The 24648-nt window shown below is 35.6% G+C and overlaps 2 protein-coding genes across 2 annotated transcripts in view; one reads left to right on the top strand and one right to left on the bottom strand.

Moving 5' to 3' along the window:
* Positions 1–1647: 1647 nt before the first annotated feature.
* Positions 1648–24648, bottom strand: part of LOC125069531 — a 67792-nt gene continuing 44791 nt past the window's right edge. Inside the window, exons 4-5 of the mRNA XM_047679051.1 lie at positions 10015–10099; positions 1648–2543 (exon numbers count right to left, since the gene is read on the bottom strand). Coding sequence (XP_047535007.1) covers positions 10064–10099 — 36 coding nt within the window. The 3' untranslated portion in view covers positions 1648–2543; positions 10015–10063. The remainder of the gene's footprint in view (positions 2544–10014; positions 10100–24648) is intronic.
* LOC125069332 lies at positions 13018–14142 on the top strand. Its single transcript, XM_047678792.1, has 2 exons — positions 13018–13446; positions 13517–14142. The coding sequence occupies exons 1-2, from the start codon at positions 13421–13423 to the stop codon at positions 13887–13889; spliced, it is 399 nt and encodes a 132-aa protein (XP_047534748.1). The 5' UTR covers positions 13018–13420; the 3' UTR covers positions 13890–14142.

Consider the following 24648-nt stretch of genomic DNA (forward strand, 5'->3'; position numbering starts at 1 on the left):
ATTATCCTACCTTTGTACAGTCAATATACTGCAACCCTTTAATAAATATTTGTAATTATCAGTGGGCAGATTAGATGTTAAATTATTTTCAAAAAAATGTTTTTATTATATATAAAATGGTGAACGGGCGTTTAGCAGATTTGTCCATGTCATCCATGACCTACATGGATACCCCTAAACCCCTGTTTGTCTTTGCCAAAATCCAAAATTCTATATAAAGTGGCAATTCTACATTAAACATTAAAATGTTAATTCAAAGGTGCTTATCTACTTAAATAAAGTTAAATATTTTTTTTATTTTGAAAATAGTTATTCAATAGTCATCTGACTTTTAAGCCATTTTTTTATCTATACGTACGTATTTTCTTATATCGAACTTAAAAAAAGTCTATTGATTTACTCTTTGATACCTATAGTTTTTAACCGACTGTGGTTAGGCCAAAAAAAGGTTATGGTGGCATTAATCTATTTGTCTGTGTATTTATTTTGCTTGCTTCGGTGGTTTACTGGTAAGATTATAAAAGATGTCATTTTCATTAATTTCTCAGAATTTGTTCAGGATCAGTAGTTCCTACTTCAGTATGTTCATAAGTTTCCTTTATATATTCTAAACCAATAATGACTAAATAAATAAGTTGGTAATAGCTTCTAGGTAATAAAAATGTCAAATGTATAAAGTTTTGTATGAAATGCATGATTTTATTTAATAGATTTCGAAAATATTTTATACCTCTATATATATGTCTATGATAGTATTTTTTAAAATAATCGTAATAAAAAAAAATCGTTTAGTATTAGATAATAATTTTATGTAGGCATTGTAATAATTTTCGTATATGGGCTGTAATTTTTAAAAGTATGTAATTTTACTTTTTCGTAAATATTCCCCGAATTCTTCTTAAGAGAAGAGTATATCGATAGTATAACCTATAGTTAGATCGAAATGCAATTAACGAGCAAGTATTCATCCAGATTTGATGCAATGTTATTGTATACATATTCGTTATTTATATTCGTTATATGGTTAGGTATACATCGAATTAAAGCATATATAAGTACATCGTTTTATAAAGTTTTTCGACTAAAAAACGTTTATTTACTTGAAGATGAAAAATCTTTAAAAATTTTAATACTTTCTTAAACCATTAAAAAATGGTATAATTTGTGTTAAATGTGTCGGTAATTTATTTTAAAAACGAGTTTTTATTCATTTTATCTTCTAGTTATAAAAATTATTAACTGTTTTGATCATTGAGTTGGACAAGTAGCAGAATCAAACAAAAAGAAATAATATGTCCGACACACGTGTGAAGAGTCAAATATTTTGATATTAGAAGATTATATAATGTATAATTTAAGTATTTATTTATTATTTTATAAGCTGAAGTTAGGTTAAAAAACTTTAGTAAAAAAATTGATATTTACATGAAATTAATTATTTTATAAGGTTTCTATTTCAAGAAAAAGTGAGTTTAGAAATATGTTGATGATAAAATCGTTTATTTTTATATTTAGTTCATGCAAAGTTGTTTTGGAACTTTAATAAGTGCACACTCGTCTAGAAAAAAACATCTACATTTGATTTTTGTTCAATAAGATTTATTAATTTTGAGAAAACAATTTTTTGTAGAGTTCCGCAGGGTAAGCTGTAAGTAAATTTTTATTAGTACACGTGCATCAGAAATACAAAAAATACATGAAAATCAAGTACAGGTAAACAAATAATGAAATATACAATTACGTCATTCAAAAGAAACCAATTGGATCCCTGAAAAAAAATTAGTTTATGTTTAAATAAATAAAGTTAACAAATAGACATGCACCAAAAAAACATTTTATGAGACAATCACGTAAAAAATAATATTTACACAGCTATAATAGGAAATATACATGTAATAGTAATTAATGGTATATAAACAACATTTATCATTAAAATAGCGTTAAAAATACACATTAATCGAACTAATTGATCGTGCCCTCTGCAACGTCAATTAGTTCAACTATTATGTATACAAGTGCATTTTAATGTATCAAACGTGTGAACTGAAGTCTGGTGTACATAGCTCGATGTGGTGACTATCTTCAAGTGTTCGCACTGCGTTGATTCCGTCGACATAAATGAATCGATTTAGGAACAAAATCAGCTTTCACAATGATCTCAGAATATAGAACAATCTGTCAAACCATTATGAAAACCAGTTTCGTAAATCTTATTTTCTTCTTTATCTCCGATTCTTCTGGTTCTTCGAATATCTACGTCGTCTTCGTTTCTAGATTCACGTATTTCGTACAATTCGCTTAAGGTAAATATATCACATAATACATACAAATAAGGCAAATACAGTGTAGGATAAATTAATTCTAAACAGAGCTGTAACGCACAATAGAGTGGGTAATATGAATGGATTTGTCATCGCTCGATTGGGTGAAGTATGCGGCGGGAATGGGATGTGACGTGCGCCGGGACGCTCCAATTATCCGCATGCCATATGACATCATGCTTGCTGCTGACTCAGCCGCCACCTCGGCAGCCTCGCGCCTCTCTGTAACATAAAACAAACATACATTCTAACATGGTCCTAATAAATTGTACGATTGATTATCAATAAGTAAAACCGAGCAACCGTCGTCTACTGAACATATTTACCAGTGTCGCTCTCTGATATAGAAGTAACGAAGGCGGCTCGCGCAGCATAGTAAAGCAATGCGGGCTCACCCACACCACGACCGGGTACTAATTAGGCGAGGCGTGGACTTCGGAGTGCGCCAGTGGTGACCACAAATGGTCCGAATAAGCGCTCCGTCCTTGTTGGGGCGGTTGCGCGGGAGTCGTGGCGCCGCTACAATTATTTTGCTAATTTATCGACGCCGATCGCTTGCGGTATTTTATTAATACGTCACCTGATGTCGTAGTAAATTGCGAACGCGCGAACGTGAATCTTAAAATAATTAACTGAGAAGCGAGACTGACTTATTGAATAGTAAATAGTAACATAAAATTTGTGTAAAAAATGCATCGATAATTGCGTCAGCGGCACTAGAATCGTCGCAGTTGCAGGTGCGTGAAGCTACGGTGACGTCACGTCCGCAACACTCAATGGGCTCGCACTATGTGGGCCACACGTGTCACCGCCCCCTCCTCTCCCCTCCAATACCTCCGCACATACCATACCCGCACTCGCAAACACTGTTCTAATTGCTGACAACTATGGGAAATAGTGCAAATATGTTACTTTTTATCAAGAACTCGATGTTTACACTTGTGATAATGACAACTGTACCGTTGGAACATTACAAGGACTCGTTTTAAACAATGATAACTATGAACCCGGACTATACGGCAATATAGTCAGCCATAAAACACGCAATTTAAATAGGTGTCTCATATCTTAAACGAAAACGTTCGCACTTGTGTTATTACATTTTAAATAGTGTGTTATATTATAATAATAAGTTTGTGGTTTTTTAGTCTAACATTATTTAAATTTGATATTGTGATCAGTTTAAAAAAAAAAGTTGAAATATCATAGTCATCATATTTACATTTACTTACAAAATGTATTAGAAAAATAAGGACAAGCGAATAGCAAAGGTTACTAAGGAGACGTATAATGTATAAATGCGACGTCGCGACAGCCGACAAGTATGTAGGGCGAGTGACGAGCGGACTATTGATAGTGCGGCGCGCACTTTCGCGCATTTACGGTGCCTCTGCAATGCCACTCCACCGACCACCATCGGACCAGCGCGTCGGCGATGGCGGGACTCGTGTCCACATTGTTCATCTAATATGTATAACAATCTAAAATCATCTACTAATGAAATATTTTAAATGTTTAATTTGAATAATTATTATTTATGATGTTCAAAGTATATTCGTTACGTAATGATTAATTACTATATTTTGACTGCTTATTCAAATTATGTTATTATAAAATATTTACTGAATTCGTTTGCCACATTTATCTTAAAGTGTCATAAGTAAACTATTATGACCGGTTGTAAAAGAAGACTGCCCAATTTTAATTTATCTAATCAACGAATCAAATTAAAAAATAGATATCCTAGACCTGGCCTGAACGTAGTAAACAAAGAGTAGTACACTTATCATGGAATGAATATCACTCGTTATCGGCGAATATCATTAGCGAGCGCGGTCGACGCGGGCGGCCGGCATTATTGTAGGAATGTGGTATAGTAGAAGCGCGGTGGTGCGGCTGCAGGTTTAGAGATAGAGCGAGCATTCCGCGGCTGTAACGGTGAGTTATTTCGCGGAGCACACGGCGGCCGGCGTGAATGGCCGGGAGATGCAGCGCAGGCTGCAGCGCGCCCCTCGGCCTGCGCCCCGTCCCGCGCGCGCCGCATTCCTGCGAGCCGCGAGCTGCGCGCCGCTCGCCGCTTGCGCAACCTCCGCCGCCACATTCCATTCATAGCGGCGCACGACTCTACAAACTGCGAGTTCGTTCCGCGACTGCGACCGCTGCCTTTGTCGCTGACGGTTGCTTCTTCTGGCGGCCACCGATCTCATCTTCTCAGAAAGGCTAAGCAAGTACTGTTTTTGAAATTTTAGAACGTTACGCCACATTTCTTGATAAAGTTCACGACGGTCGACCGCCGTGAATTCCGCCGGACATTGACCCGCTCGCCGCGGCTTTCTCCAACTCGCTGTTTGCTATTGGAACGAATCTATTAATTGGAGAAACTTAGTTCACACATGAGCGTGGAAAGTAGACCGAGTAAGCTTTGCCACAAAATCTTAGTCCAACGAAGCTAACTGCATCGGTATAGCGTCAAATCAATTAAAAACAATCTTATGAATAAACTAACTTCATATATGATGTAAACACCTTCGGTGATGACATTGGAGATTGAATACTAGATAGTAAATCTTCTGTGAGAACCAACTGATGTCATAACTATGATAAAGCTTACGGCACTATGGTTAACAGTAACATGTTTGCTTTGTAATAGATATAAAAATATCATATTATGTGATTTCACATGGGAAATTCCGAATAAATATATGTATGTTCATATAGTTTCGGAAGAGACTATTAAAGTGAGTAATTAGCAAATGGCTATCGCGGTCGCTTAGGGTAGAAGAACAAGTGCAGTACGCAGGCTTCGACGTCGAGCGCAATGCTCACCTAAACGCTGGAGGCTGAAATCGTCCCCCTCTGTTTGTCGGTGAAATGTCACCAAACAGCATTCCGAAATATTTGAAACGACCTTTATGGCGCGAAAGAAAGTGTGAGGGGTGAGGGGAGCGGGACTGCGCGACCGTGGGACAGCGGCGCGCGCGCCAGTCGCACGGCGCTCCCCGCCCGCGCCGCGCCGCCTCCCGCATTCCAGCGCGCCTCCCTCCGAATTTATTCAGCCGCGAACCAACCGCTTCGCGCCGCATCGCCGCAGCTCCTCTGCTACTCCAAAGCTGACGTTGGCCCCATGCTTACGACCGCGTGTCCTACAACTTATCTAATATATATATGTATATATTAGAGTAATGCTAATATTGATTTACATTGAATAAGATACAAAAATATGTAGGCACGTTTAATGAAACGTTCAGGATACTTGGGAGTTTTATACAGAGATATGTTGTTACATATTATAGTGATGAATAAATTATAAATATTCTCATTTCTAATCAGCCTATTATAGTCTTTTCTTTTACCACAAGTCCCGAGCTTTTTTTACAACCTTTGCGTCATTTCTTTTAAATACATAAACCTAATTTTGTGGCGGCTTTTTTATTTTATTAACGGAAAACTTATAATTACCAAATATAATAATATATTTTACTATTTAACAGAGTACGTTACTGCATTTCAATATAATTGTAACTGTAATTTACAATAATATTCAAATACATTAGATAGGTTCTGATAAGAGTTTGCATGTCTCATTATTTTGGGACATGTGTAACATAGAGTTGGAGGTAATTGGCATTTATCAGCTGTGAGTTGGCAGCCGGCAGGTATCGAGTCGGAGTAGTGTCGGTGCGTGCAGCTCGAGTGACGAGGGCGGCCGGGAGCGAGGCGAGCGCGGAGGCGGCGCGTCGCAAATAGCCCGTGACGCGGCGCGGCGGGCGCTGCACTTTCGCGCGGTCATGTGCCCGGCGCCGTAGCCAGACGCTCGTAATCGGTCCTCTATTTAAAAACGTCGTCGGCGACGCCGCGCGCCGCTCGCCGGCCGCGGCGGGGAATGTGCGGCGACAATGCACGCGCGTCAACGACCGCGCGCAGCGGAAGCGGCACACTTCCAGCCCGGAAACTTGCGCTCGCGCCTTAAGGGACCGACGAGCTATTTATAATCGGTGCAGGGTGCGGATGCGCTCATCAACAGCTGTTATGCAATGCGCTCGTTTCAGACTTAGTCTTTAGAGTTCGGATCACTTCGACTTTTAAATAGGTACTACAAAAGAATAGACTTTCGGATCTATTATGCAAAATTAGATCCAATTTAAATAGTACAATAGCAAAAGCTACAATTGCTATTGCTGAGTTATCTGAGGCAAGAAACCGAGACTCTGCTCAGACGTAGAAATCGCGTGCGATGACGCGAGACGAACGCTGACGTCAAATTGCCCTTCACCGTGTAATGCAAGAGAATTGATAACTGTTATTTTTATAATAACTCCCATTAATGTTTGGCGTTTACAATTTTCAATGCATTACACAATTTCTTGGTCTGAACGCAGAATGATCATCGGAGTGTCGAAATAGCTTTAATTTGGCTTTATACAAAGTTTTACGAGGCCAAAATTAAAAATGTCATATAAGTTTCGGCAGACTTTAATTTGTACATATTTAATAAGATGATGGCTCAATTCGTTTTTCGGCGAGTAGTCATTCTGTCGGTTCGTTCCGGTGTCGCACATTCTCATAGCCGAGCGCGCAACCCGTAAGGAAAGCGCAAGGGCCCACCGGAGATAAGGTCTATAAATGTTCACCTCCATGACTCATAATTAATAAGAGATTTGCCACGATACTAGAACAATTAACTAAACGCATGTGTGCACACTACTCATTAAATATTTAGAAAAAATTTATACAACGAAGCAATTTTTCAATTGTCTATGTTTGTTAAAAGAAATAAAATGGAATAATTTTGATACAGGAAGTTAAATTCAATAAAGTAATTCTAACCTGTCGAAATTTTTTGACTTTGACAAATTTAGAATTTAAAATATCCTAACAGGGTCAAATAAAAAAATAAGTAAAATGTTGAATGATGAGTGCTAATGTCACTTCAATATGTAGAAGGCGGCGTGTTCAAGCGACACGAGTTCGTCCAGGCTAATAGCTCCTACGTGCCCATAGTGCGCGTCCCGCATATTAATGCAGGTAATTAAGGCGCGCTTTTACATTTAAAAATCATCACGACGCGACTGGACACTCCGAGTATATATAGATTGGCTTAGTTTATGGTCCTGGGATTTTAAGTTAGCGGAAATTCGTCTTACAGGGTTCATTTTAAATTTCGTATGTTTAAAAAACATTTTCTTGTTCAAACAAACTATTCAACACTTGTCCTTTTATTTTGTTTTAAATACCCGTTTGATACTAATGGAAGTTTTTAAAGTTTCATATTTTTAGTGGTTGCTGATGACTTATGTAAACACAACGAAGTGCTACGTAGGTGCTACGGTTTTGCTACGAAGCCTTCAGCGTAATTAATAATTGAGATAATGGATATTGATTAATATACTGCCATAATATTTTATTTGTACATTTTGAAATAAAAATATTAGTTCATATAAAATATATTGGGAAGACTAAATTAATCGGAAAAGGTAATGAGGGCACATAAGTATAAAAACAATATTATAGTATTTCACTTGAAACAAAAATGTCGTCCGACACGATACATATTCAAAGCACACTTTTTGCAGACAATTCACATTCCTGATTATTGCTACTACGTTCGTGAATTTATTTACAAAGAAATGACATTCCAGCGGATCGTATATCCGAAAGAGTATCGTTTACAAAAATAATACTTAAGTACGTCCCCAATTCGTTACAAGTATTTCAGGAAATATTAACCTCTGGTAGAAGCACGTAACCAACACGTGCAATTGAAACAATTATGTCTATTACTACTGAGCTTAAATGAACTATATACGTACATACAAATTCACCTTATTTCTCAGATAAACAATATATGTAAAGATAGATATTCACTTTAATACTCAGTAAAATAGTCTGCAACTGCAATAGGAATACGACGATTAAATTGAAATCTGACGATGTGAATCGTTTTATTGTACCGTACGTTTATTCCGATGTAAACATTGTATCGGAAAGGACTATAAATTGTGCGCGAATATACTTAAGCGTAGACGTAGATGGCAAAGCGGAGCGCGCGGGCGGCGTGTGACATCGATTTAGTTTTCAGGGCAGCAGTCGTCTCGACGGTCGGCAGAGGCCGTTTAGCGTCGCGTCTAGGACCTAGATTCCGTGTATTGTTTTAGTATATCGACGGTACGTGTCGCGGTGGCGCCAAGGCGCGGCGCACACGGTATGTTTTATTCAAGCGCGGGCCGCGACCCGCGCCGCCCCCTGAATTTTGTTAGCCTTGTCTCGTCCCGCGCGCCGCCGACGCCTCTAATTACATACTAACATGACCAACTTTACCGAGTCACGATTATTCTGATTTTTGTCAACGGTTTAATCAATAAATAGTAAAACCGACTCCCGTTAATTGTTATCGAATCTGAGCAAGTACCTCGATTTGTTACTACACACGAGTATATAAGCGTAACTTTGGGGTGGCGACTAATTAATGAGTTTTATTCGCGAACAGTGTGTTTTTTTATATTGTTCATTTTAATCTTTAGCAGCTACGGTGCTGCAAATACTTATTATTTATATCAAAGGGATGTGATTGCTGATATTAGTGGTGGGTTCGGATGTCACAGAATAGTCTATTGTGTGCGCGACGCCGCTCTGCCCCGCACACCCCGCCCCCGCGGTCCGCTGCCGCCAGCGTACCGGGTAAAGAGGTCAAGGTTTCGATGGCGCCTACCTGACGTCCAGAGTTTATTATAATTATATCATAATAATATCAGCTTATTGAATATTGTACATTTGAAAGCTTATTTATAAAGGACTGCTAATCTTGTACAACAAGCAACGGCATAAGTTTACTGACTGTAGATTTCATATGAATAATTTATAAAAAAATGGGACGATAAAATTCTAATATAAATAAAATGGTATGTAGGTACATAAAACGCGCTCATCAAATGAGATGTGAGGCCCGGTTTAGGAGTGAAGGTTAATGACCGATAAGGTTTCAGTTACGCCGATTTCCCATTTCACATTATCTCTCGGTACATGGATTTAATTATTATATTTTTTGCCAGCATGAGAGAACACCGAAACGTAACAAATACGAAACACCCGGCACTCAACAACGCCTTCTTGTACCTACTCGTTACTCATACATAATACCTAATAATGTACTCATAATAAAGGAGCGAAGGGTTTGGCTTACCGAGCTAAAGCTCAACAAAGTAACAAAATGTTTTGGCTGCGGGAGCGCCACAGAGCGTGAGGGCGCCACTATCGCGCGGACGTAAGGTGCTCCTTATCGCGCTATTGTTCGCGCCGACAGATTTATAACTTCCCTTTGGCCCCAATAAGGGCCCGTGACCTCAGCACCTTCCACTCTACTCCTCAACGGAAATATTTCGACACGTGTGTACTATTCACTTTAATATACCTAATGTAAATAAAATCGCTCGCTAATCGTATTAATTTTACTACAAAAGCTATGAACTCATGTTTATTTCTAATTATATTGAACAAAATTATGTAATTTCAACTACTATATGAACATTACACATACAATATACAATAATCACTCAAACCAAAATGTACTGTTTTATTTGTTATCATGAAATTGCAAATAGCATTTAGGTACCTACCTATTTGATTTAAAATAGATTGGAAATAGCCGGGCCAAGTGACATTTTATAGAAATAATTAATAATTTTCAAATACGTACCCGAATAAACACCTCCGCTGCTTAAGGTACTTCTCTTGAAGTAATTAGATTATTTTTCATTCGCCAGGAAAATAGTTATCAGCTCCTGAAAAAAACCGAAAGTTTAAATTAATGTACGAATATTTTATAACTATATATTATGTATTTTATAAACTAAAACGTATTTAGATAAGAGAAAGATTTATTTGAAAAATATAAAAAAAAAGCTATGAAAGTTTTCTTTAGAGAATTAATAACATAAACCACACATATAATTAATTATTGAATTATCCGTTAACCCCAGTGACATCCGTTAACATCAGAGAATCAGTTGCATCGTTTCAATAAATTCTCGACATCGTGAAATATCCGTGGTGTTTTTACAGAAGCTCTTATCAGTGTTACTCGTAATGGAAATAAGGCTAACGTCAGTTTCCCAGCGCCTCGAGCAGACGGTGGGAAATGCCGCGACACGTTCACTGTGAGAAAATAACATATTTAGGCAATTATCAATTTTTCGTGCTAATTTGCTTGAATGTTTGCTTAATATTTATAGCGCCTTATAAGGACATGAATGGTATTTAATTGTGTGAAACTGATGTCAAGAAATTATTCAACAGACATTAGTCAATATTTGATTCAATTAAAAATAGCAATTAATATATATTACAAGATACTTTGATAGAAGACGCATTACACGCAGTGTCTATATACAATTATAAAAAATAAAAAAGGTTTTAAAAGAATAGGAACTTTTTTTTCTAGATTTTGCTTAGTTTTATTTTATGTTAATAGTAAAAAGTACTTATTATTTTTTTATAAGCGAAATAATAAGTGCGTGTCAAAAATTCTTAATTGACATTTGTCGACGAAGTGAGCGCGTATATAATAGCAAAGTAATTAGCAAAGTATCCGGTACTATCTATGATTGCTGCGTGACGTCACGAACTAAAGACAGGCGATGACATGTAGATGCAGTGGAATGTGGCGCGGGCATGCTGCTCGCGTAACGGTCCGTCGCGACTCGCGAGACCTCTGACGTACGTTCCCATGCTCGGCTGCGGTGCCGATCTCTCTTCTCAGATAAGCCCGGCTCTTATACGAAACCCAATAAGCCATTTCCTTGAAGCTCTCACAAGAATACCGCTCCCGTCAAAAAAATGACCAACACCAAACAAAAAAGCCCGTGAATAAGGCGGGAGCGCAAAATAAGAATGGCCCTGATTCTGGGAAGGCTCGGCGCCGGTGCAGGCTTTACAACCTTTATAATGATCGCTTTTTGTGGCGCGACCCTTATTGGCTTATCGTGGGGCTGAGAACTGGCGCAGCGAGACGTGCGAAGCGGCTTCTTCCCGCCGCCTCACCTTCCCTACACACTGAGACGTGCCCAGTGCGATTCGCCCAGCGCCGTGCTCCAACGGAAATCAGCAATCACAAGTTTTAAAGTGCGGATTATGCGTGGACGGAAGCGTCGCGCCACCCGACTTGAATACGATCATGAATGACGAAACGGTCGCGTTTTATACTCGTACATACATAACTGCGGACATAATAATGACTGACCAATTTAGTAATGTGACATTTGCATATCGCACTCGGAATCGACCTACACGCAAATTTGGCTATCACGTTCCTTTTGTATAGGAGCAATTGTGGGAGCGCGGTCGCAGCGCGGCCTATGTAGGTATGTCCCTTTGGTGGGAAGTACGGCGAAGGAAATGCTTATGAAATGTGCGCCTACACCGCGCACTGCAACGGAAGCGGAGGCGCACTGCTCATGATTCGGCGACTGTAGGCGTCGCAACCAAATGTCCCAAATTTGAGTGTCGGTTAGGCATGAATGAGCCGGAGAGCGGGTGAGGCGATACTACTTATCAGAAACAAAGGTTAGTGAGCAAAGGGCGCGTATGGCGGTGAATACAACGTCAGCATGAGATGCTGCGATCTGATTCACAACTAGTGGCCAGCAGGTACACGTGTCGCTGACGTAGCACCTGAATCATCTCACACTATGGTTTTATAGGGATATCATATTAACTTTTCATATTCACCCTAAATTAATTCGAAATAAAAAATATTTATATTATGTAAACAGCAATAATAAAGAAAAATTAGCAAATGTTGAATAACTATTACGTATTTATTTTTTTATAATTTGATATATTTATTGTCTTACAAACGAAATTATTTTTAAAACTGAGTGTGTAATTATTTAACAAAAATGTCAAAATATGTCCTTAAATGTTAACATAAATATCATAAATCTATTTCTTAGATATCAACAAATATTATCATAGCGTTTTTATATACATATATTTTGTAATATATTTTGTAAGACAACAGGATATATAAGTATTAATCTGAGTTTTTACATAAAGCGCCGAGGAATGCATTGTAGTTAACGGTGTACGGGTGTAAACGAATACGGTGCGGATTACAAACGGAGGGTAATGAACAGGCGGGGGTGAGAAGCGAGAAGTGGAGCATGCGCGGGCGCAGCGCGAGGGACGCTAGAACCAGACGTCACGCTCCGCTAGTGACGTATGTCCTGTCGATAACGCGGTCGCCGCTACTACATCTCATTGTTTCAATTTATTACTTGCGTACGAGAGAGATTGCTATCACTTCGATCGACACTTATCATTCATTTCGTGTGTCATCATTTTTTTTGCTCGGTATGCGTCATTATTAAAGAATGCATTTTGTTTCTACCCTCATTTGTTTAAAAAAATAACACTCGTTTTTTTTTTTTTTTAATTAGATTCAAATTTTTTTTTTCGAAAGCATGAATATAAAAATAATTTGAAATTTGAAAGTAGATCGAAGTGGCAGCGACAAATAATTAAGTATTGATAAAATGAATAGAAATAAATTCTAATCTTACGCTACTGTATGTAAAATTCCATCATCAACGACTGATAATCACAATATAAATTCACTTTGCACACATTATTCACAGTTAACGTATATCGTCCAACGATTGAAATGACACTTGTTTTCAGCACTTCGCACGAAGTCCGGCCTCAAGTAGCGGTGTCCACTAAACAACGCGATAATACAAAAAGAAGTCAGAGGTTACGATGTTATCGATGGAGACATGAATATTCGAAGACGCGAGGGTCACGAGTGAGCGGTCGGCGTAGCATCGCCCCGCGGCGTGAATGGAACGACCGACATTTTATGAATCGAAAGCCGTCGCTCATTGACCTGAGCACTTGAGCGGCGAGTGGAGCCGGGACCGAGCGCCGTCGGTGCCGCCGCGCAGCTCCGCAGGCCCGAGATCCGCGGCCGCCGGTTCCGGCGTTCGCGCTGACGGAAGTGACGTTCCCACCGAACATGGCGGCGCGCGCGCAGGAAGTGCGCAGCTTACCTATCGGGACGTCTCCGTCGGCGGCCTCCTTGCGTTGAACGGAACGCACGGACCCGCATGCGCCGATTCCGATATCCGCAAAAGTGCGCGCGATCACTAACTTACGAATAAATTATTCGCGCCGTTATCTAAAAATATTCGTTTGCGACGCAGAGCGGTCGGAGGCCGCGGGGCGAGCCGACGCGGAATCGCACACACGAACTGCTTCCCCGCCGCGGGGAGACTGATGAGGGCAGGCCGCGCCGGCGCCGGCGGAGGCTCCGACGCACGCGCACACCACCTGCCGTCCCTTTCGGCGGGAATGCGAGTCGAGCAGAGTGAGCGGGACCGCGACACTTCATTATCACAGTGTCGACTCGTGAACACCAATAGACCGAGGAGTAGGGACAAAATATTCGACCTTCACTTTACGTACACGCACACGAGCGCGACGCGGTCTCGACGAGACACACACATGCGCATGAGCCTCGCGAATTGCTTGCTCGTCGCAGCGCGCCGTCGCACCGCACCGCTGTGCTACTTTTGACAATTTTTCCAGAAAACTGACATGCAGCGCTGCCGTGGACGAGGCGCGGCTGCGCCACGTGGCTGTACCATGAGGGATACTGCTCCAGATTTGGCCTTTATTTAAACATAAAACTATATTACTATAGATCACGTAAATTATATTTTGTCCAAATAAAAACTGTTATATCGATCTCAATATTATTTCTAGCTACAATAAAGTTTACAGTTATGTATAACTTTTTAAGTTATTGTTACCATCTAATTTTATCATCAATAATATCAATTATAATTGTATTGGTACCTAATTTGTAGACTTATTCATTAAAAAAAACATTACAAAAAAAAAATACACACAAGCGAAACGTTTAAAAAATATTGAATACAGACAAAAGTAATTAAAACCTTAAAAGCATATTTTTTAGAAATTTCCAAATCTTGTGGAAACTACCCACATCTATGGGAAGCTATTATGTAGGCACAAAATCTTTCGCGTGGACTCTATGCAATCCAAATCGAGCGATTGCGCTTACTAATGAAGGAACTTTTTAATTCCATATTAATATTTATCTTAAAGTTAATAATTATTTAATCAATATTAATAAATAATTTATTACTTTGCGTCGTATTTACTTTCCTTAAAATATTGTGTAAATATTTTAAGTAGGTACTTATTCTACCTACCTTCTGCGTTTTTTTTTGTTTTAATTTAAATTAATTCAAATAGTAATAAATTAAATGAAGCAATTAAAACTAATTTTTAATTATTAAGTCGGTATAAAAACCATTTTATACTATGGATTTTTTAATGCTAAAAAATAGTACAATCAATTATTATAATTTTATTTCACTATAGTTGTATTATAACAAAATAATATAAAAAAAAATTATAAAATTAAAATATTATTTAATATCAATTCAAACTAATGGTTTTTAGTAACTGGATTTTGTTTTTTTAAATCTTAATATTTTTTTTTATTATTTTATATTGGTAATAGTTCCGTTAAAATAAGATTCTAGAATAATGGCATCAGGAAAAATAAACATAAGCAGGAAAAAAAAACAAAAACACCAACTTCAATAGCGTTATGAGTTATGAAAATTTTTGTACAACATTCTTCGTTTTGGTTGAAGCCAAAAATTAAATAGCAGGATTTAATGTAATTAAAAATGTGTTTTTATTGCAAAAATACTTTTATTTATATATTTAATATATATAAACAATGTCCTCGCTTTGAGTAATAAGAGTAAAATTGGTTGAGTTAAAATGTTAGCAACATTGGACGTAAGTTTCAGATTTGTTTTTTGTTTAAAGCGCTATGCGTTTTTGTTTATAATTTTACTTAATAATGTTATATTATTATTGTTCATATTATCTTTTTCAAGTAAAAGCACTGGTTTCTCTAATCGAGTTAATTTCGATCACTTTCTATTATATAATGACTGAAAAGGAATAAATAAAAGGTCATAATTATACATTGTAATATACCAAACGTAAGGTGTTCATAAAATGTCTATATTGTATTGAAATTTGATTAAAATGTTGAATTTTTTTACAACCCCATATAGGCGCTGAGTTGTACAGGGGGATGACGGTTAGAAATTGCGCGAAAAGTACGTGTTAGTGTTGCCACACGCAGGCGTAATAGTGCGCGTGATTCGGCGCCCCACGGCTCGCCACGCGCTCGCTGATTTATATTTCTACTAATTTTCACACTTTACTATTTTAAATATTTCACTTAGGTTTAAAAATACCTATTCATATTGAGTCGATTTCGCGTAGAAAGTTTTATAATTTTATCTTATTTTAAAAAGTAGGCCGAAAAGTTCCACAGGCATGTGTCTAGGTGCCCGCTTCGTTGACCTCATTTTACAAACCAATTATATTACTAAAAATTTCATGTTATTATAAAATATGTGATTTAAACTAAAATCGTAATTTAAATTAAATAAAAAAACAACAATACGTTATTTAGAAAATTCAAGAAAAAACTTCAATTTTTAACTTTAATACGTTAATAGTTGAGGCGTGTTTATTGTTGGAATCCGGTATTCTTATCAACATAGGGCCGTGCCTATCTAATCTTGGTCTCACAGTCTCAGATAAAAGTAACTACTTTTTAAAACAAATTCATATACTCCTAAATTGTCACTCACTCACCTACATATTTACTAAAATTATTTATTATCTAAGTAAACAGAATTTAAATTGCCGCTTAATATTTAAAAAGCTGCTTAATGTAAAAAAAGTAATATAATTTAGGTATACAATTTGTAACGAATAATAATAATAAAAAAAATAGAAATAATATAGCTAAAATAATAATTTTCATCGTTAACTATTAATGGTAATCATTAATTAATAAATTATTTTGATAATGATAGTTAAATAATAGGTAGTAACGTAAATGTTGCCAGGGTAAAAAAATTACTATAAGTAATATTATGCTATGATATTTCGGCTGTAAAAATGGTTAGAAGTTAGCAGAAAAAAATTTTTTTTTTTTTCTACTTACCTACCTACTCTACTCAGAAAAAAAGTTTTTTTTTTTATATCTATATTTACCTACGCGTAGGCGCACGAGTTAGTACTTTATTTATTTCTAACGTGTAAGTAGATTTAGGGAGAGACTAGACATTAACGTTACTATAACAGTGAATGTAAAAAACATAATGTTTTAATTTTAACTTTTAAGTAATAAATGTGGGTGTTTTTTATTGATAAATATATAATTACTGAGTATACAAAATATTATGATGTATCATATAAAATTGATGGCAACATTGTCCATATTGTACGTTTTGTTTAAAATAATGTTTCGATTTTTCATAATTAAAACTCTGACTTACTTAATTTAGTAAATTATTGTTTTATAAATTTGAATAAATGAACGTTGCTGATACTGATATACCTAAGTAAGTGCAGTTATACTCCTTACAAGTAGGTATATAGTTTAATTCGTAAACAAAATTTGTTATTTGTTTGCCAGTTAAAAAATACAACGCGACATATACTGATATCAGGCATTTTACCTATGTAGCTGTATGAATTTAAGTTAACCTAAAACCGAGGGTAGCTGTAAGAATTGAATATATAGGTAATAGCGTAAGTGCATTTGGTTACCTTCGTAGAAAAGCGGTTGGATGTGATATGTCATTCTTCATGTCTTTAAAACGGGATCACGAATGGGAACATCAGAGGAAAGACACAGGGCGCCGTATGGCGTGCTGCACTCGTCTTCTCTCAGCCGTGACGTCCGGCCGGGGTCAGCGAACGCAGGGCCGCTGATCACTTTCTTATGCCCGACAAACGACCCTCCGAGATGTCATTAACATGATCTCTCCTGCCTTCCTAGACTTATACACCGGAACCCTTTAAATGTCACTATTTCTGTCACATTCTACGAGGAAGTCACTGGAAGTCCACCAACGAAGGACCGGGTTGAACAAATACAAGACCGGGGTGAACTAAAACGAACGACGTATTTACATGACACATTCGTTTCACTTGTATGCAAAAGCGTTTCCGTTATAGCTTTTTATACAGCCGTGGCCGGTGATGAATGTTGTTTTAATTAATAATTGTATTAGAGTATCGGTGCGTACGCGTCGTCAGCTCAGGCGCAACCATCAGCGCTAACAGATTGATCACGGCAATGTATCACACGTGCAGTCCGCGCTAGCGGCCCTTCTATTTGTAAACCGGCGCCGAGGGCCGCACATTCCTATCGTGCCTCGTGCCCTGCGCTCCGCCACCCAACCACTCGCGGCGATGCACTCCTTCTCAAAGTACGATTCATGAATCACTTACATTACTATTGTATTCGACTGTTTTCCGCTTAACACTTTACTATTGAAGCAGTGTAACGCATGCATCGCTTTCGAAACGTCTATTTCCGTTAGCGATCCAAGAATTTGTCTTGATTCTCAAGTTCTATTAAAGGAAATGCTACTGTAACTGTCACATGCGCTATATTGTTGGGAAGTTCTCGTGAAATACTTAAGCCGTTTACGTACTTAAGCTAAATTTTGGGAGGAACGCAATGTGTATCATAGGGTCCATTTCTGTTGAGGTCTAGTTTAATGAAGTTTGTCAAAGACGTAAATTCACAGCTTTCATGTACAGTGATTCCAGCCAAATACAGTTTTACCCAAGTATCAAGGCTTCGATTTCTATAGGCATGTTAGAAGATCCCTTTAAATTGTATTAATTAGTTTGATTCTTAAATTTATCGTCACAATATGTATTTGAACGTATCACTTTCATTGATCGATTTATCGATTTAATTGTAGGTCGTGGAAATGAATAACCGAATTAAATATGTATTTATCAGAAAAACTCAAACATGGTTACCAAGTATGCGACCGTTGATATATATTAAGGTTAAAGATCATTTATTTACTCATTAAACAACATAGTTAACTTGTAATGATATAGAAATTACGTTTACATTTATACATTTGATCATTATATTATCCCGTTCACTAAACCATTGAATGAGAAACTTACTTAAAAATAACTTTCTTTCTCAAATTTGTAGCTTCTTGGTACAAAGTTATCCTCAAATAATACTAAATGGTAAGCATTGATAATGAGGTGTATCGAAGTACAGTTCCCGCATTCCAATGAATGGTGAGGAGCGCTGAGAGGAGGGGAGGGAACTTAAAGAAGAGGGGGGGACTCGCATGCCTGCGCGTGCGCGGCTACGACGTTACTCCTAACAATCGTTACAACCAATTCTAACAGGTGTCTACTTCAATACAATTTTCCATGTAGTTGACAGTAGCATATTTAAAAGAGCTTGTAACGAACGGTTCTTTATAATTGATAGACGTTGGTATTTGTAAAATAAATCGAATCAATTCAAGGGGTATGATCACACGTATCACACAATCGACTCTACTTAATAAGAGAGTAAAAAATTTAGCATAATTATTATTTATTTAGCTAGATTAAAAAGTAAAGACATTAATAGAATTTCTTACCATATTCAAAGGGAAGGAACAAAGTAGGATTTACGTAACTTTATATGATAATATATAACTTATTACAAATCATAATATTGAGTATGACATACATTTATTATTACAGTTATTAATAATGTTATAAAGGGAGACATTATAAGACGTATTACGAGGGTAGATTAGGTTACACGATGCACATTGTGTATTGCAAATATACACATGTAAGGATTCCCACACAGATGTAAACAAGTTTAAGATTTAACAATTTTTCAACAGTTATTTGATTAAATCTTTACTTATTCAGTGAGCGCCTTAATTTTGTTCCCTAATATCTTACATTCAGATTTTTAATTAGTTCTGACATCTTTGGGCAAATATTTCATTAACCTAACGATCGCATTTAATTTCATAAATGTGGTACAAGAATGTTCGGAATCTTATTTAACTTGTTTGTCGAGAAGTCCGAATAGAGTCAATCAGCGGCGAGTTAGATGAGTCGATTGATGAAGTACTAGTGTTTACTGGAATGTTGATGACTGCGGTGCAGTGTCATAAATGAGTCATGTTGATCTTCGATCTGGCGGTCAGTGTAGGATATTAAGAACATGTTCATCGTGGTCTATTGGAATGCGGATGCTTCCGAGAATGAACAGCTACGCGATCTGTTTGATCGATCCCTTCCTAATATGATTATCACTGACAAATTCATTACCGCCGCTACTGCTGTAAATAAATCATCACTTTAATTGTTGTACATATCACTGTTGATTTTATTAAAAGTTTTAAGGAACATTTCAATAACGTCAGCTAATTTCGATCTTTTCTTTGTAATGCGACAAAAATATTTGATATAAGAACAATGAGAATTACGAATCTATTCTCTGTAGATCTCCGGATATTTCATATTACTTTGGGTAGTTTATTATGTTTAATGTTTAAAAGAGAAACGTTTGTAAGAAATAGTTATATATTTGTAGATTAGTGGACAAATATATATTATTTATATACATATAAGCCATTATTCTACTGAATATCGAGATACCTTACTAGGGACGCCTTCCTAATTTTAAGTCCACCTGGGACTCTTTAATTCATTCTTCGACATTGTTGAATATTGTCCTACAAATGATTCGGACTCTCATGTTAACTTTAAAAATAAAAAAGGGATTATATTATATGATAATTAACTAAATATTCAATTGAATGTCAGTGGCTGAATGTTAATATTTCGTTGGAACTTACTTGCAGTCAATTCTAAAAGAGATATGCGATAAAGTCCATTTTGAGTTTAACTTGGTGATTTTGTCGTCAAATCAAATCTGGTATTTAGGATCGAGAATGTAAATGAGCTGCCCGTGAGCTGCAAACGCAGCATGTGGAAATAACGTGTTTAAACGAATGTGAACGGCACGTAAGGATCGATATTTATGACAGAACGTCGACACTGATAATGACATAAATGGTATTTACTGCAATATCAATGAAGGAATTCCTCTGTAAAGGTATACCGGTGGAGCAACATTGTAAGGTTGGGTTAGAGCAGCTTGTGGGTCGCGGGGCGGGCGGAGGCCGAAGAGGCGCGTGCGCGTGGCAGGTGCGCCCGCGCAGCCGGCCACCTTGTTATCGTCGCGAGAATTCCCCGCCACTTGAAATTGCTGCTTATTTAGGGTTGTGCGAGTGTTGCTCTGAATACATGGTGTAATTGCTCTCAAACCGATGGCTCGATTACTTTAATTTTATTCCATTTTGAGGTAATTACTGATTCTGGGCATAAATTGTGGAGACAGGTGCGGTGTTTCGAACTAATCATGGATGCTTTATAAAAGCTCAAAATATACATTCAGTGGCTTCCTTATTTTAATTTGTTTTTTTTTTAATTGTTCGTATAAAAGGTACATTTTAAATGTAAGGCTTCATATCAAACGTAAATTATTCACTACATGTTACTAATGTGGTTGTCTTGTTAAATGTGTGGGTTTTTTAAATTTAATTGAATAATACCTACTTTCTAATCGTTACCGTAATACCTATTTAGTTTTTATTTATTGTCAATCACAGACCACTTTATTTTGAAGTATAATACATACCTTACGTTACCTACGGGTCATGTCTAGAATAATGAGTTTGACTGTTACTTATTCAGTTAAGATAAGATTAAAGGGTTTTTTAATAGCTCTACGTAGAGTGAAATTGTTTGTTAATATTTTAAACACAATTATATATTTCTTTAGTTAAATAACTATCCAATTAATTATAAAATTTATGTGGATTTTGTACAACCTAATATGGGAAAAGTGAAAAATTCGATGAAGTGACAGAATGTCCGATAGCTCTATTTTTACCATTTACATAGTAATGTAAAATTTTACCTTAAAACAATCAACTCAGAAGACACTTTGTTGAGAACTAGAATATTACCATGTATTCGTTTTTGGCAACCGGACAATAAATGGCAACAAGCCAATTCATCTTTTGTCAATAGTCGCTTTATTTATATTCCATTAATTTGTGATCTAAATAGCACGTGGAAATGGTTAAACTAAGAAATCCTTAAACTAAGGATTTCTCACCAAACGAAATAAATAAACTTTAGTAGCTGAATTCGGGCTTCGAGCCCGGTACCTCATGATCTGTATCAATAATGTCTGGCGACTTTACCAAAAATGCAGTCAGGATAATCTGACTATAAGTCACCTGATGATAATTTTTTAGATAAGCATTGTAAGATTTAAATTGTAAAGCAATACTTAATTTGTACACATGCTTTCTTTGATATGTATGTGCATAGTGTACATAATCTGTATCTTTAGTTTTTAATTATATGTATAATATCTTGAGGTGTAATTCATATATATATATATTTATTTTCTTAAAGAATTTGTATAAATATATAAGAAATTCAAATTATGACAAAACGAGAACTATTTCAGAACTGCACCAAACTGACGTCACCCGATTGCAGCTATTACCCCTATCGGTAGCTTTACTTAATATAGTTTGTTAAATGATTCAAAAGTGCTCATAAAAGCCTACTTGAATAAAGTATATTTTAATTTTTGATTTTGCACAATTATTCGCAGATTTCTTACGTTGTCGATGATTTTAGCGAATGTTTGGTAATTTAAGAATTTAAAAGTGATATGAAATATCACTTTTTGGTAGGACTTTTTCTAACTCCGCCTTGCTGGATCGAAAAGTACGAAAAAGTAAAGCTGGTACGAAAAGATAAAAAATCAAGATAAATATTAGCCAATAAGTCGCTTTTGTATTTTGCACAGATATACTCATTGTGTTGTAATTGGATGGTAAATATTTTCCAACAATGATAATTCCAATTAAACGGCAGTTTTTATTAAGAATTATTTGATTATGAATATAGAAAATTAAAAATATTATGTGCATTGGCATTAATTATTTCTTCGATTTGAAAAGAATATTTAACTGTTATAAATTATATTTTTCTTATGTTTATGTACCTACACACCTAGGTATAAAATAGGTATATAGGTACGATAGAATTTAGAAGACTTTTTTTAAATATTTAGAGATGGAAAGAAAAAATCGTGTTTTGTAACATTTTCTAAGATATAAGCGATGATTTATGAGTGAGAAGTAAAATTTTGTTACGATTGACGTGAAAATGTGTGAAAATATCAATAAAATACAAGAATGGAAAATAAGCTTATTTTTAAAAATATTTCATTTGATAAATTTGACCATACTTTATACACGCTGAAGTACAAACATTTTGACGAATGACTTTATTGTATTTCCTTTACTTTATTTGTTTTTCTGCCGATAACGATTACGATGCATTTTGTCTTCGACTCGATAAAAAATCGACTTAGTGATCCGTTTTATTACGCCCAGTGATGCGCTTTTGGTGCGTGTTTCTACTCCGTAATAATTATTACATTTGCAGTTATCACGCAAATGTTGCATATAAATATTCTGACATATCACGATCGATTTTTACAATTTTCTACGTCGAGTTTCGAATTTGATCTTTCAAAATACCTCATAGAACATTTTATACAAGTGTAAAAATGGCAACTGTTCAAATTTTACAGGAGTTTTCATCGCATGAGTTATAAATTATAATGCATAATCTTTTTGTACATAAATAAAAATCAATGTATGTTATATACAACAAAAAAAAAACATTTATTTAAAGTATTAATTATATCCGTAGACACTAAAGTTAAGCATATATTACACGCATAAAAATAGCACGTGGAATATTAAAAAAAAAGTACAATTAGGTAGTAACTATTATTTTCTGTAACTATAAGCGTTAAGCGCTAGATCGGACCCGCACAGTTGAAAATCTCTTTATGCATTTGGGGTTCCGTGGTCACAGATTTAATTTTATAATTTATTTTCATATAATTAAACAGTAATATTGTGGTTTGTATAATTTAAAATTATTTTCTTTATCGACTTCATGTTTTATTTGTTATCACATAATGTGTTTTTGATCCATTTCTTGAATTTTTTATATAATTCGAAATTTAAATAAGAATGCTTGATCATATTTATTGTGACAAAATTAATTCATATGTTTTATTATTAAAACATATTAATTAAATTTGATTATGAATTTAAAAAAATGAAGAACGTTCTTGATTTTTTTAAACTACATATTACTTATGCAATTTGCCTTGTGAAATACCAAGTATGTAATAATGATGGACGAAATTATGTTATATCTAAAATGAATAAAAGGCTGAATGTTTGGTATTTTAGCCCAATGGGAAGGTTCAGTACAGAAATCGAATACAGAATGCCGATACTGTGCATCACATTTTTATTTGGCTTGAACTACGTGCATCAATAACTTTGTTTCGTCGTCTGTCGTTGCTGTAAATTGTATTCCTCGCGAAACATAGCTTATCCCCATTATCCCCATAAAGAAAACAATGGAAATTAAATATTTAAATGATGAAAAGTCAATTATGTTATCATTATATTTATTTGCACTCCAATTAATAAAATATTTACACAGTAAATTATTGAATGTACAAAGTGACATGAGGTGCAATAGGCGGCCTTATCGCTAAAGCAGCGATTTCTTCCAAGTAACCTTTGTGTAGAGCACCAATTGTAAATATATATCGGAAGGGGCACAATAGAAAAATATATTCTTTAATTAATCTAGAGATATTTAAGTAATGAATTGTAGTGTAGTTTGGTGAATTTAAAGAATAATTTAATCCAGTCCTTAACATTTTAACTATAAGCAAAAAAAAAACAATAACCTTAAGTCATAAGTGTATTTTAAACTGAAACATTTGATGGCTATTCTTTAAACTAATAAAGAAATTATTCTAATAATTAAATTATCAAGAACATTGAACTTAAGTGACAGGATGTCTAAGCCCACACGACGACGAGATTAAAAATACTATTACTATACCAAATGTAGTAGATAAATAATATTCCCACAGAAATGTATTTAAATATAAATATAATTATAGCACTGTTTAAATATTCAAAATGTTAAAAATAAAAGTCGTTAAAATTTGATTTATTATTTATAGAGACGTGCAATATGAATTGTTCAAAGTTACAAATTATGAACTCTTAATGATACACTTTAAGAGTTATTAAAGTAAATTATGTAAAATTCCAACATTTATTTAATTCAAAAATAAATTATATTAGTAAGTAATTGAAATTATTCAATGGCGATCCCGCGATGACTATCGATTGAACGCAGGATATCCAGTCAATAATTATCATGCGAAATCTTAAGAAAATAACCGTCACACACATAAATACAATTTTATCTTTCTATTTACGGAACTTTAAAATAT

The sequence above is a fragment of the Vanessa atalanta genome, chromosome 15 (assembly GCF_905147765.1).
Source record: "Vanessa atalanta chromosome 15, ilVanAtal1.2, whole genome shotgun sequence".
NCBI classification, from domain to species: Eukaryota; Metazoa; Arthropoda; class Insecta; order Lepidoptera; family Nymphalidae; genus Vanessa; species Vanessa atalanta.

Bases quoted from the DNA above. Each gene is read 5' to 3' on its own strand.
- LOC125069332 (XM_047678792.1), top strand. From the start codon at position 13,421: ATGCGCCGATTCCGATATCCGCAAAA. The intron at 13,447-13,516 runs GTGCGCGCGATC...TTTGCGACGCAG, and splicing joins CGATTCCGATATCCGCAAAA to AGCGGTCGGAGGCCGCGGGG.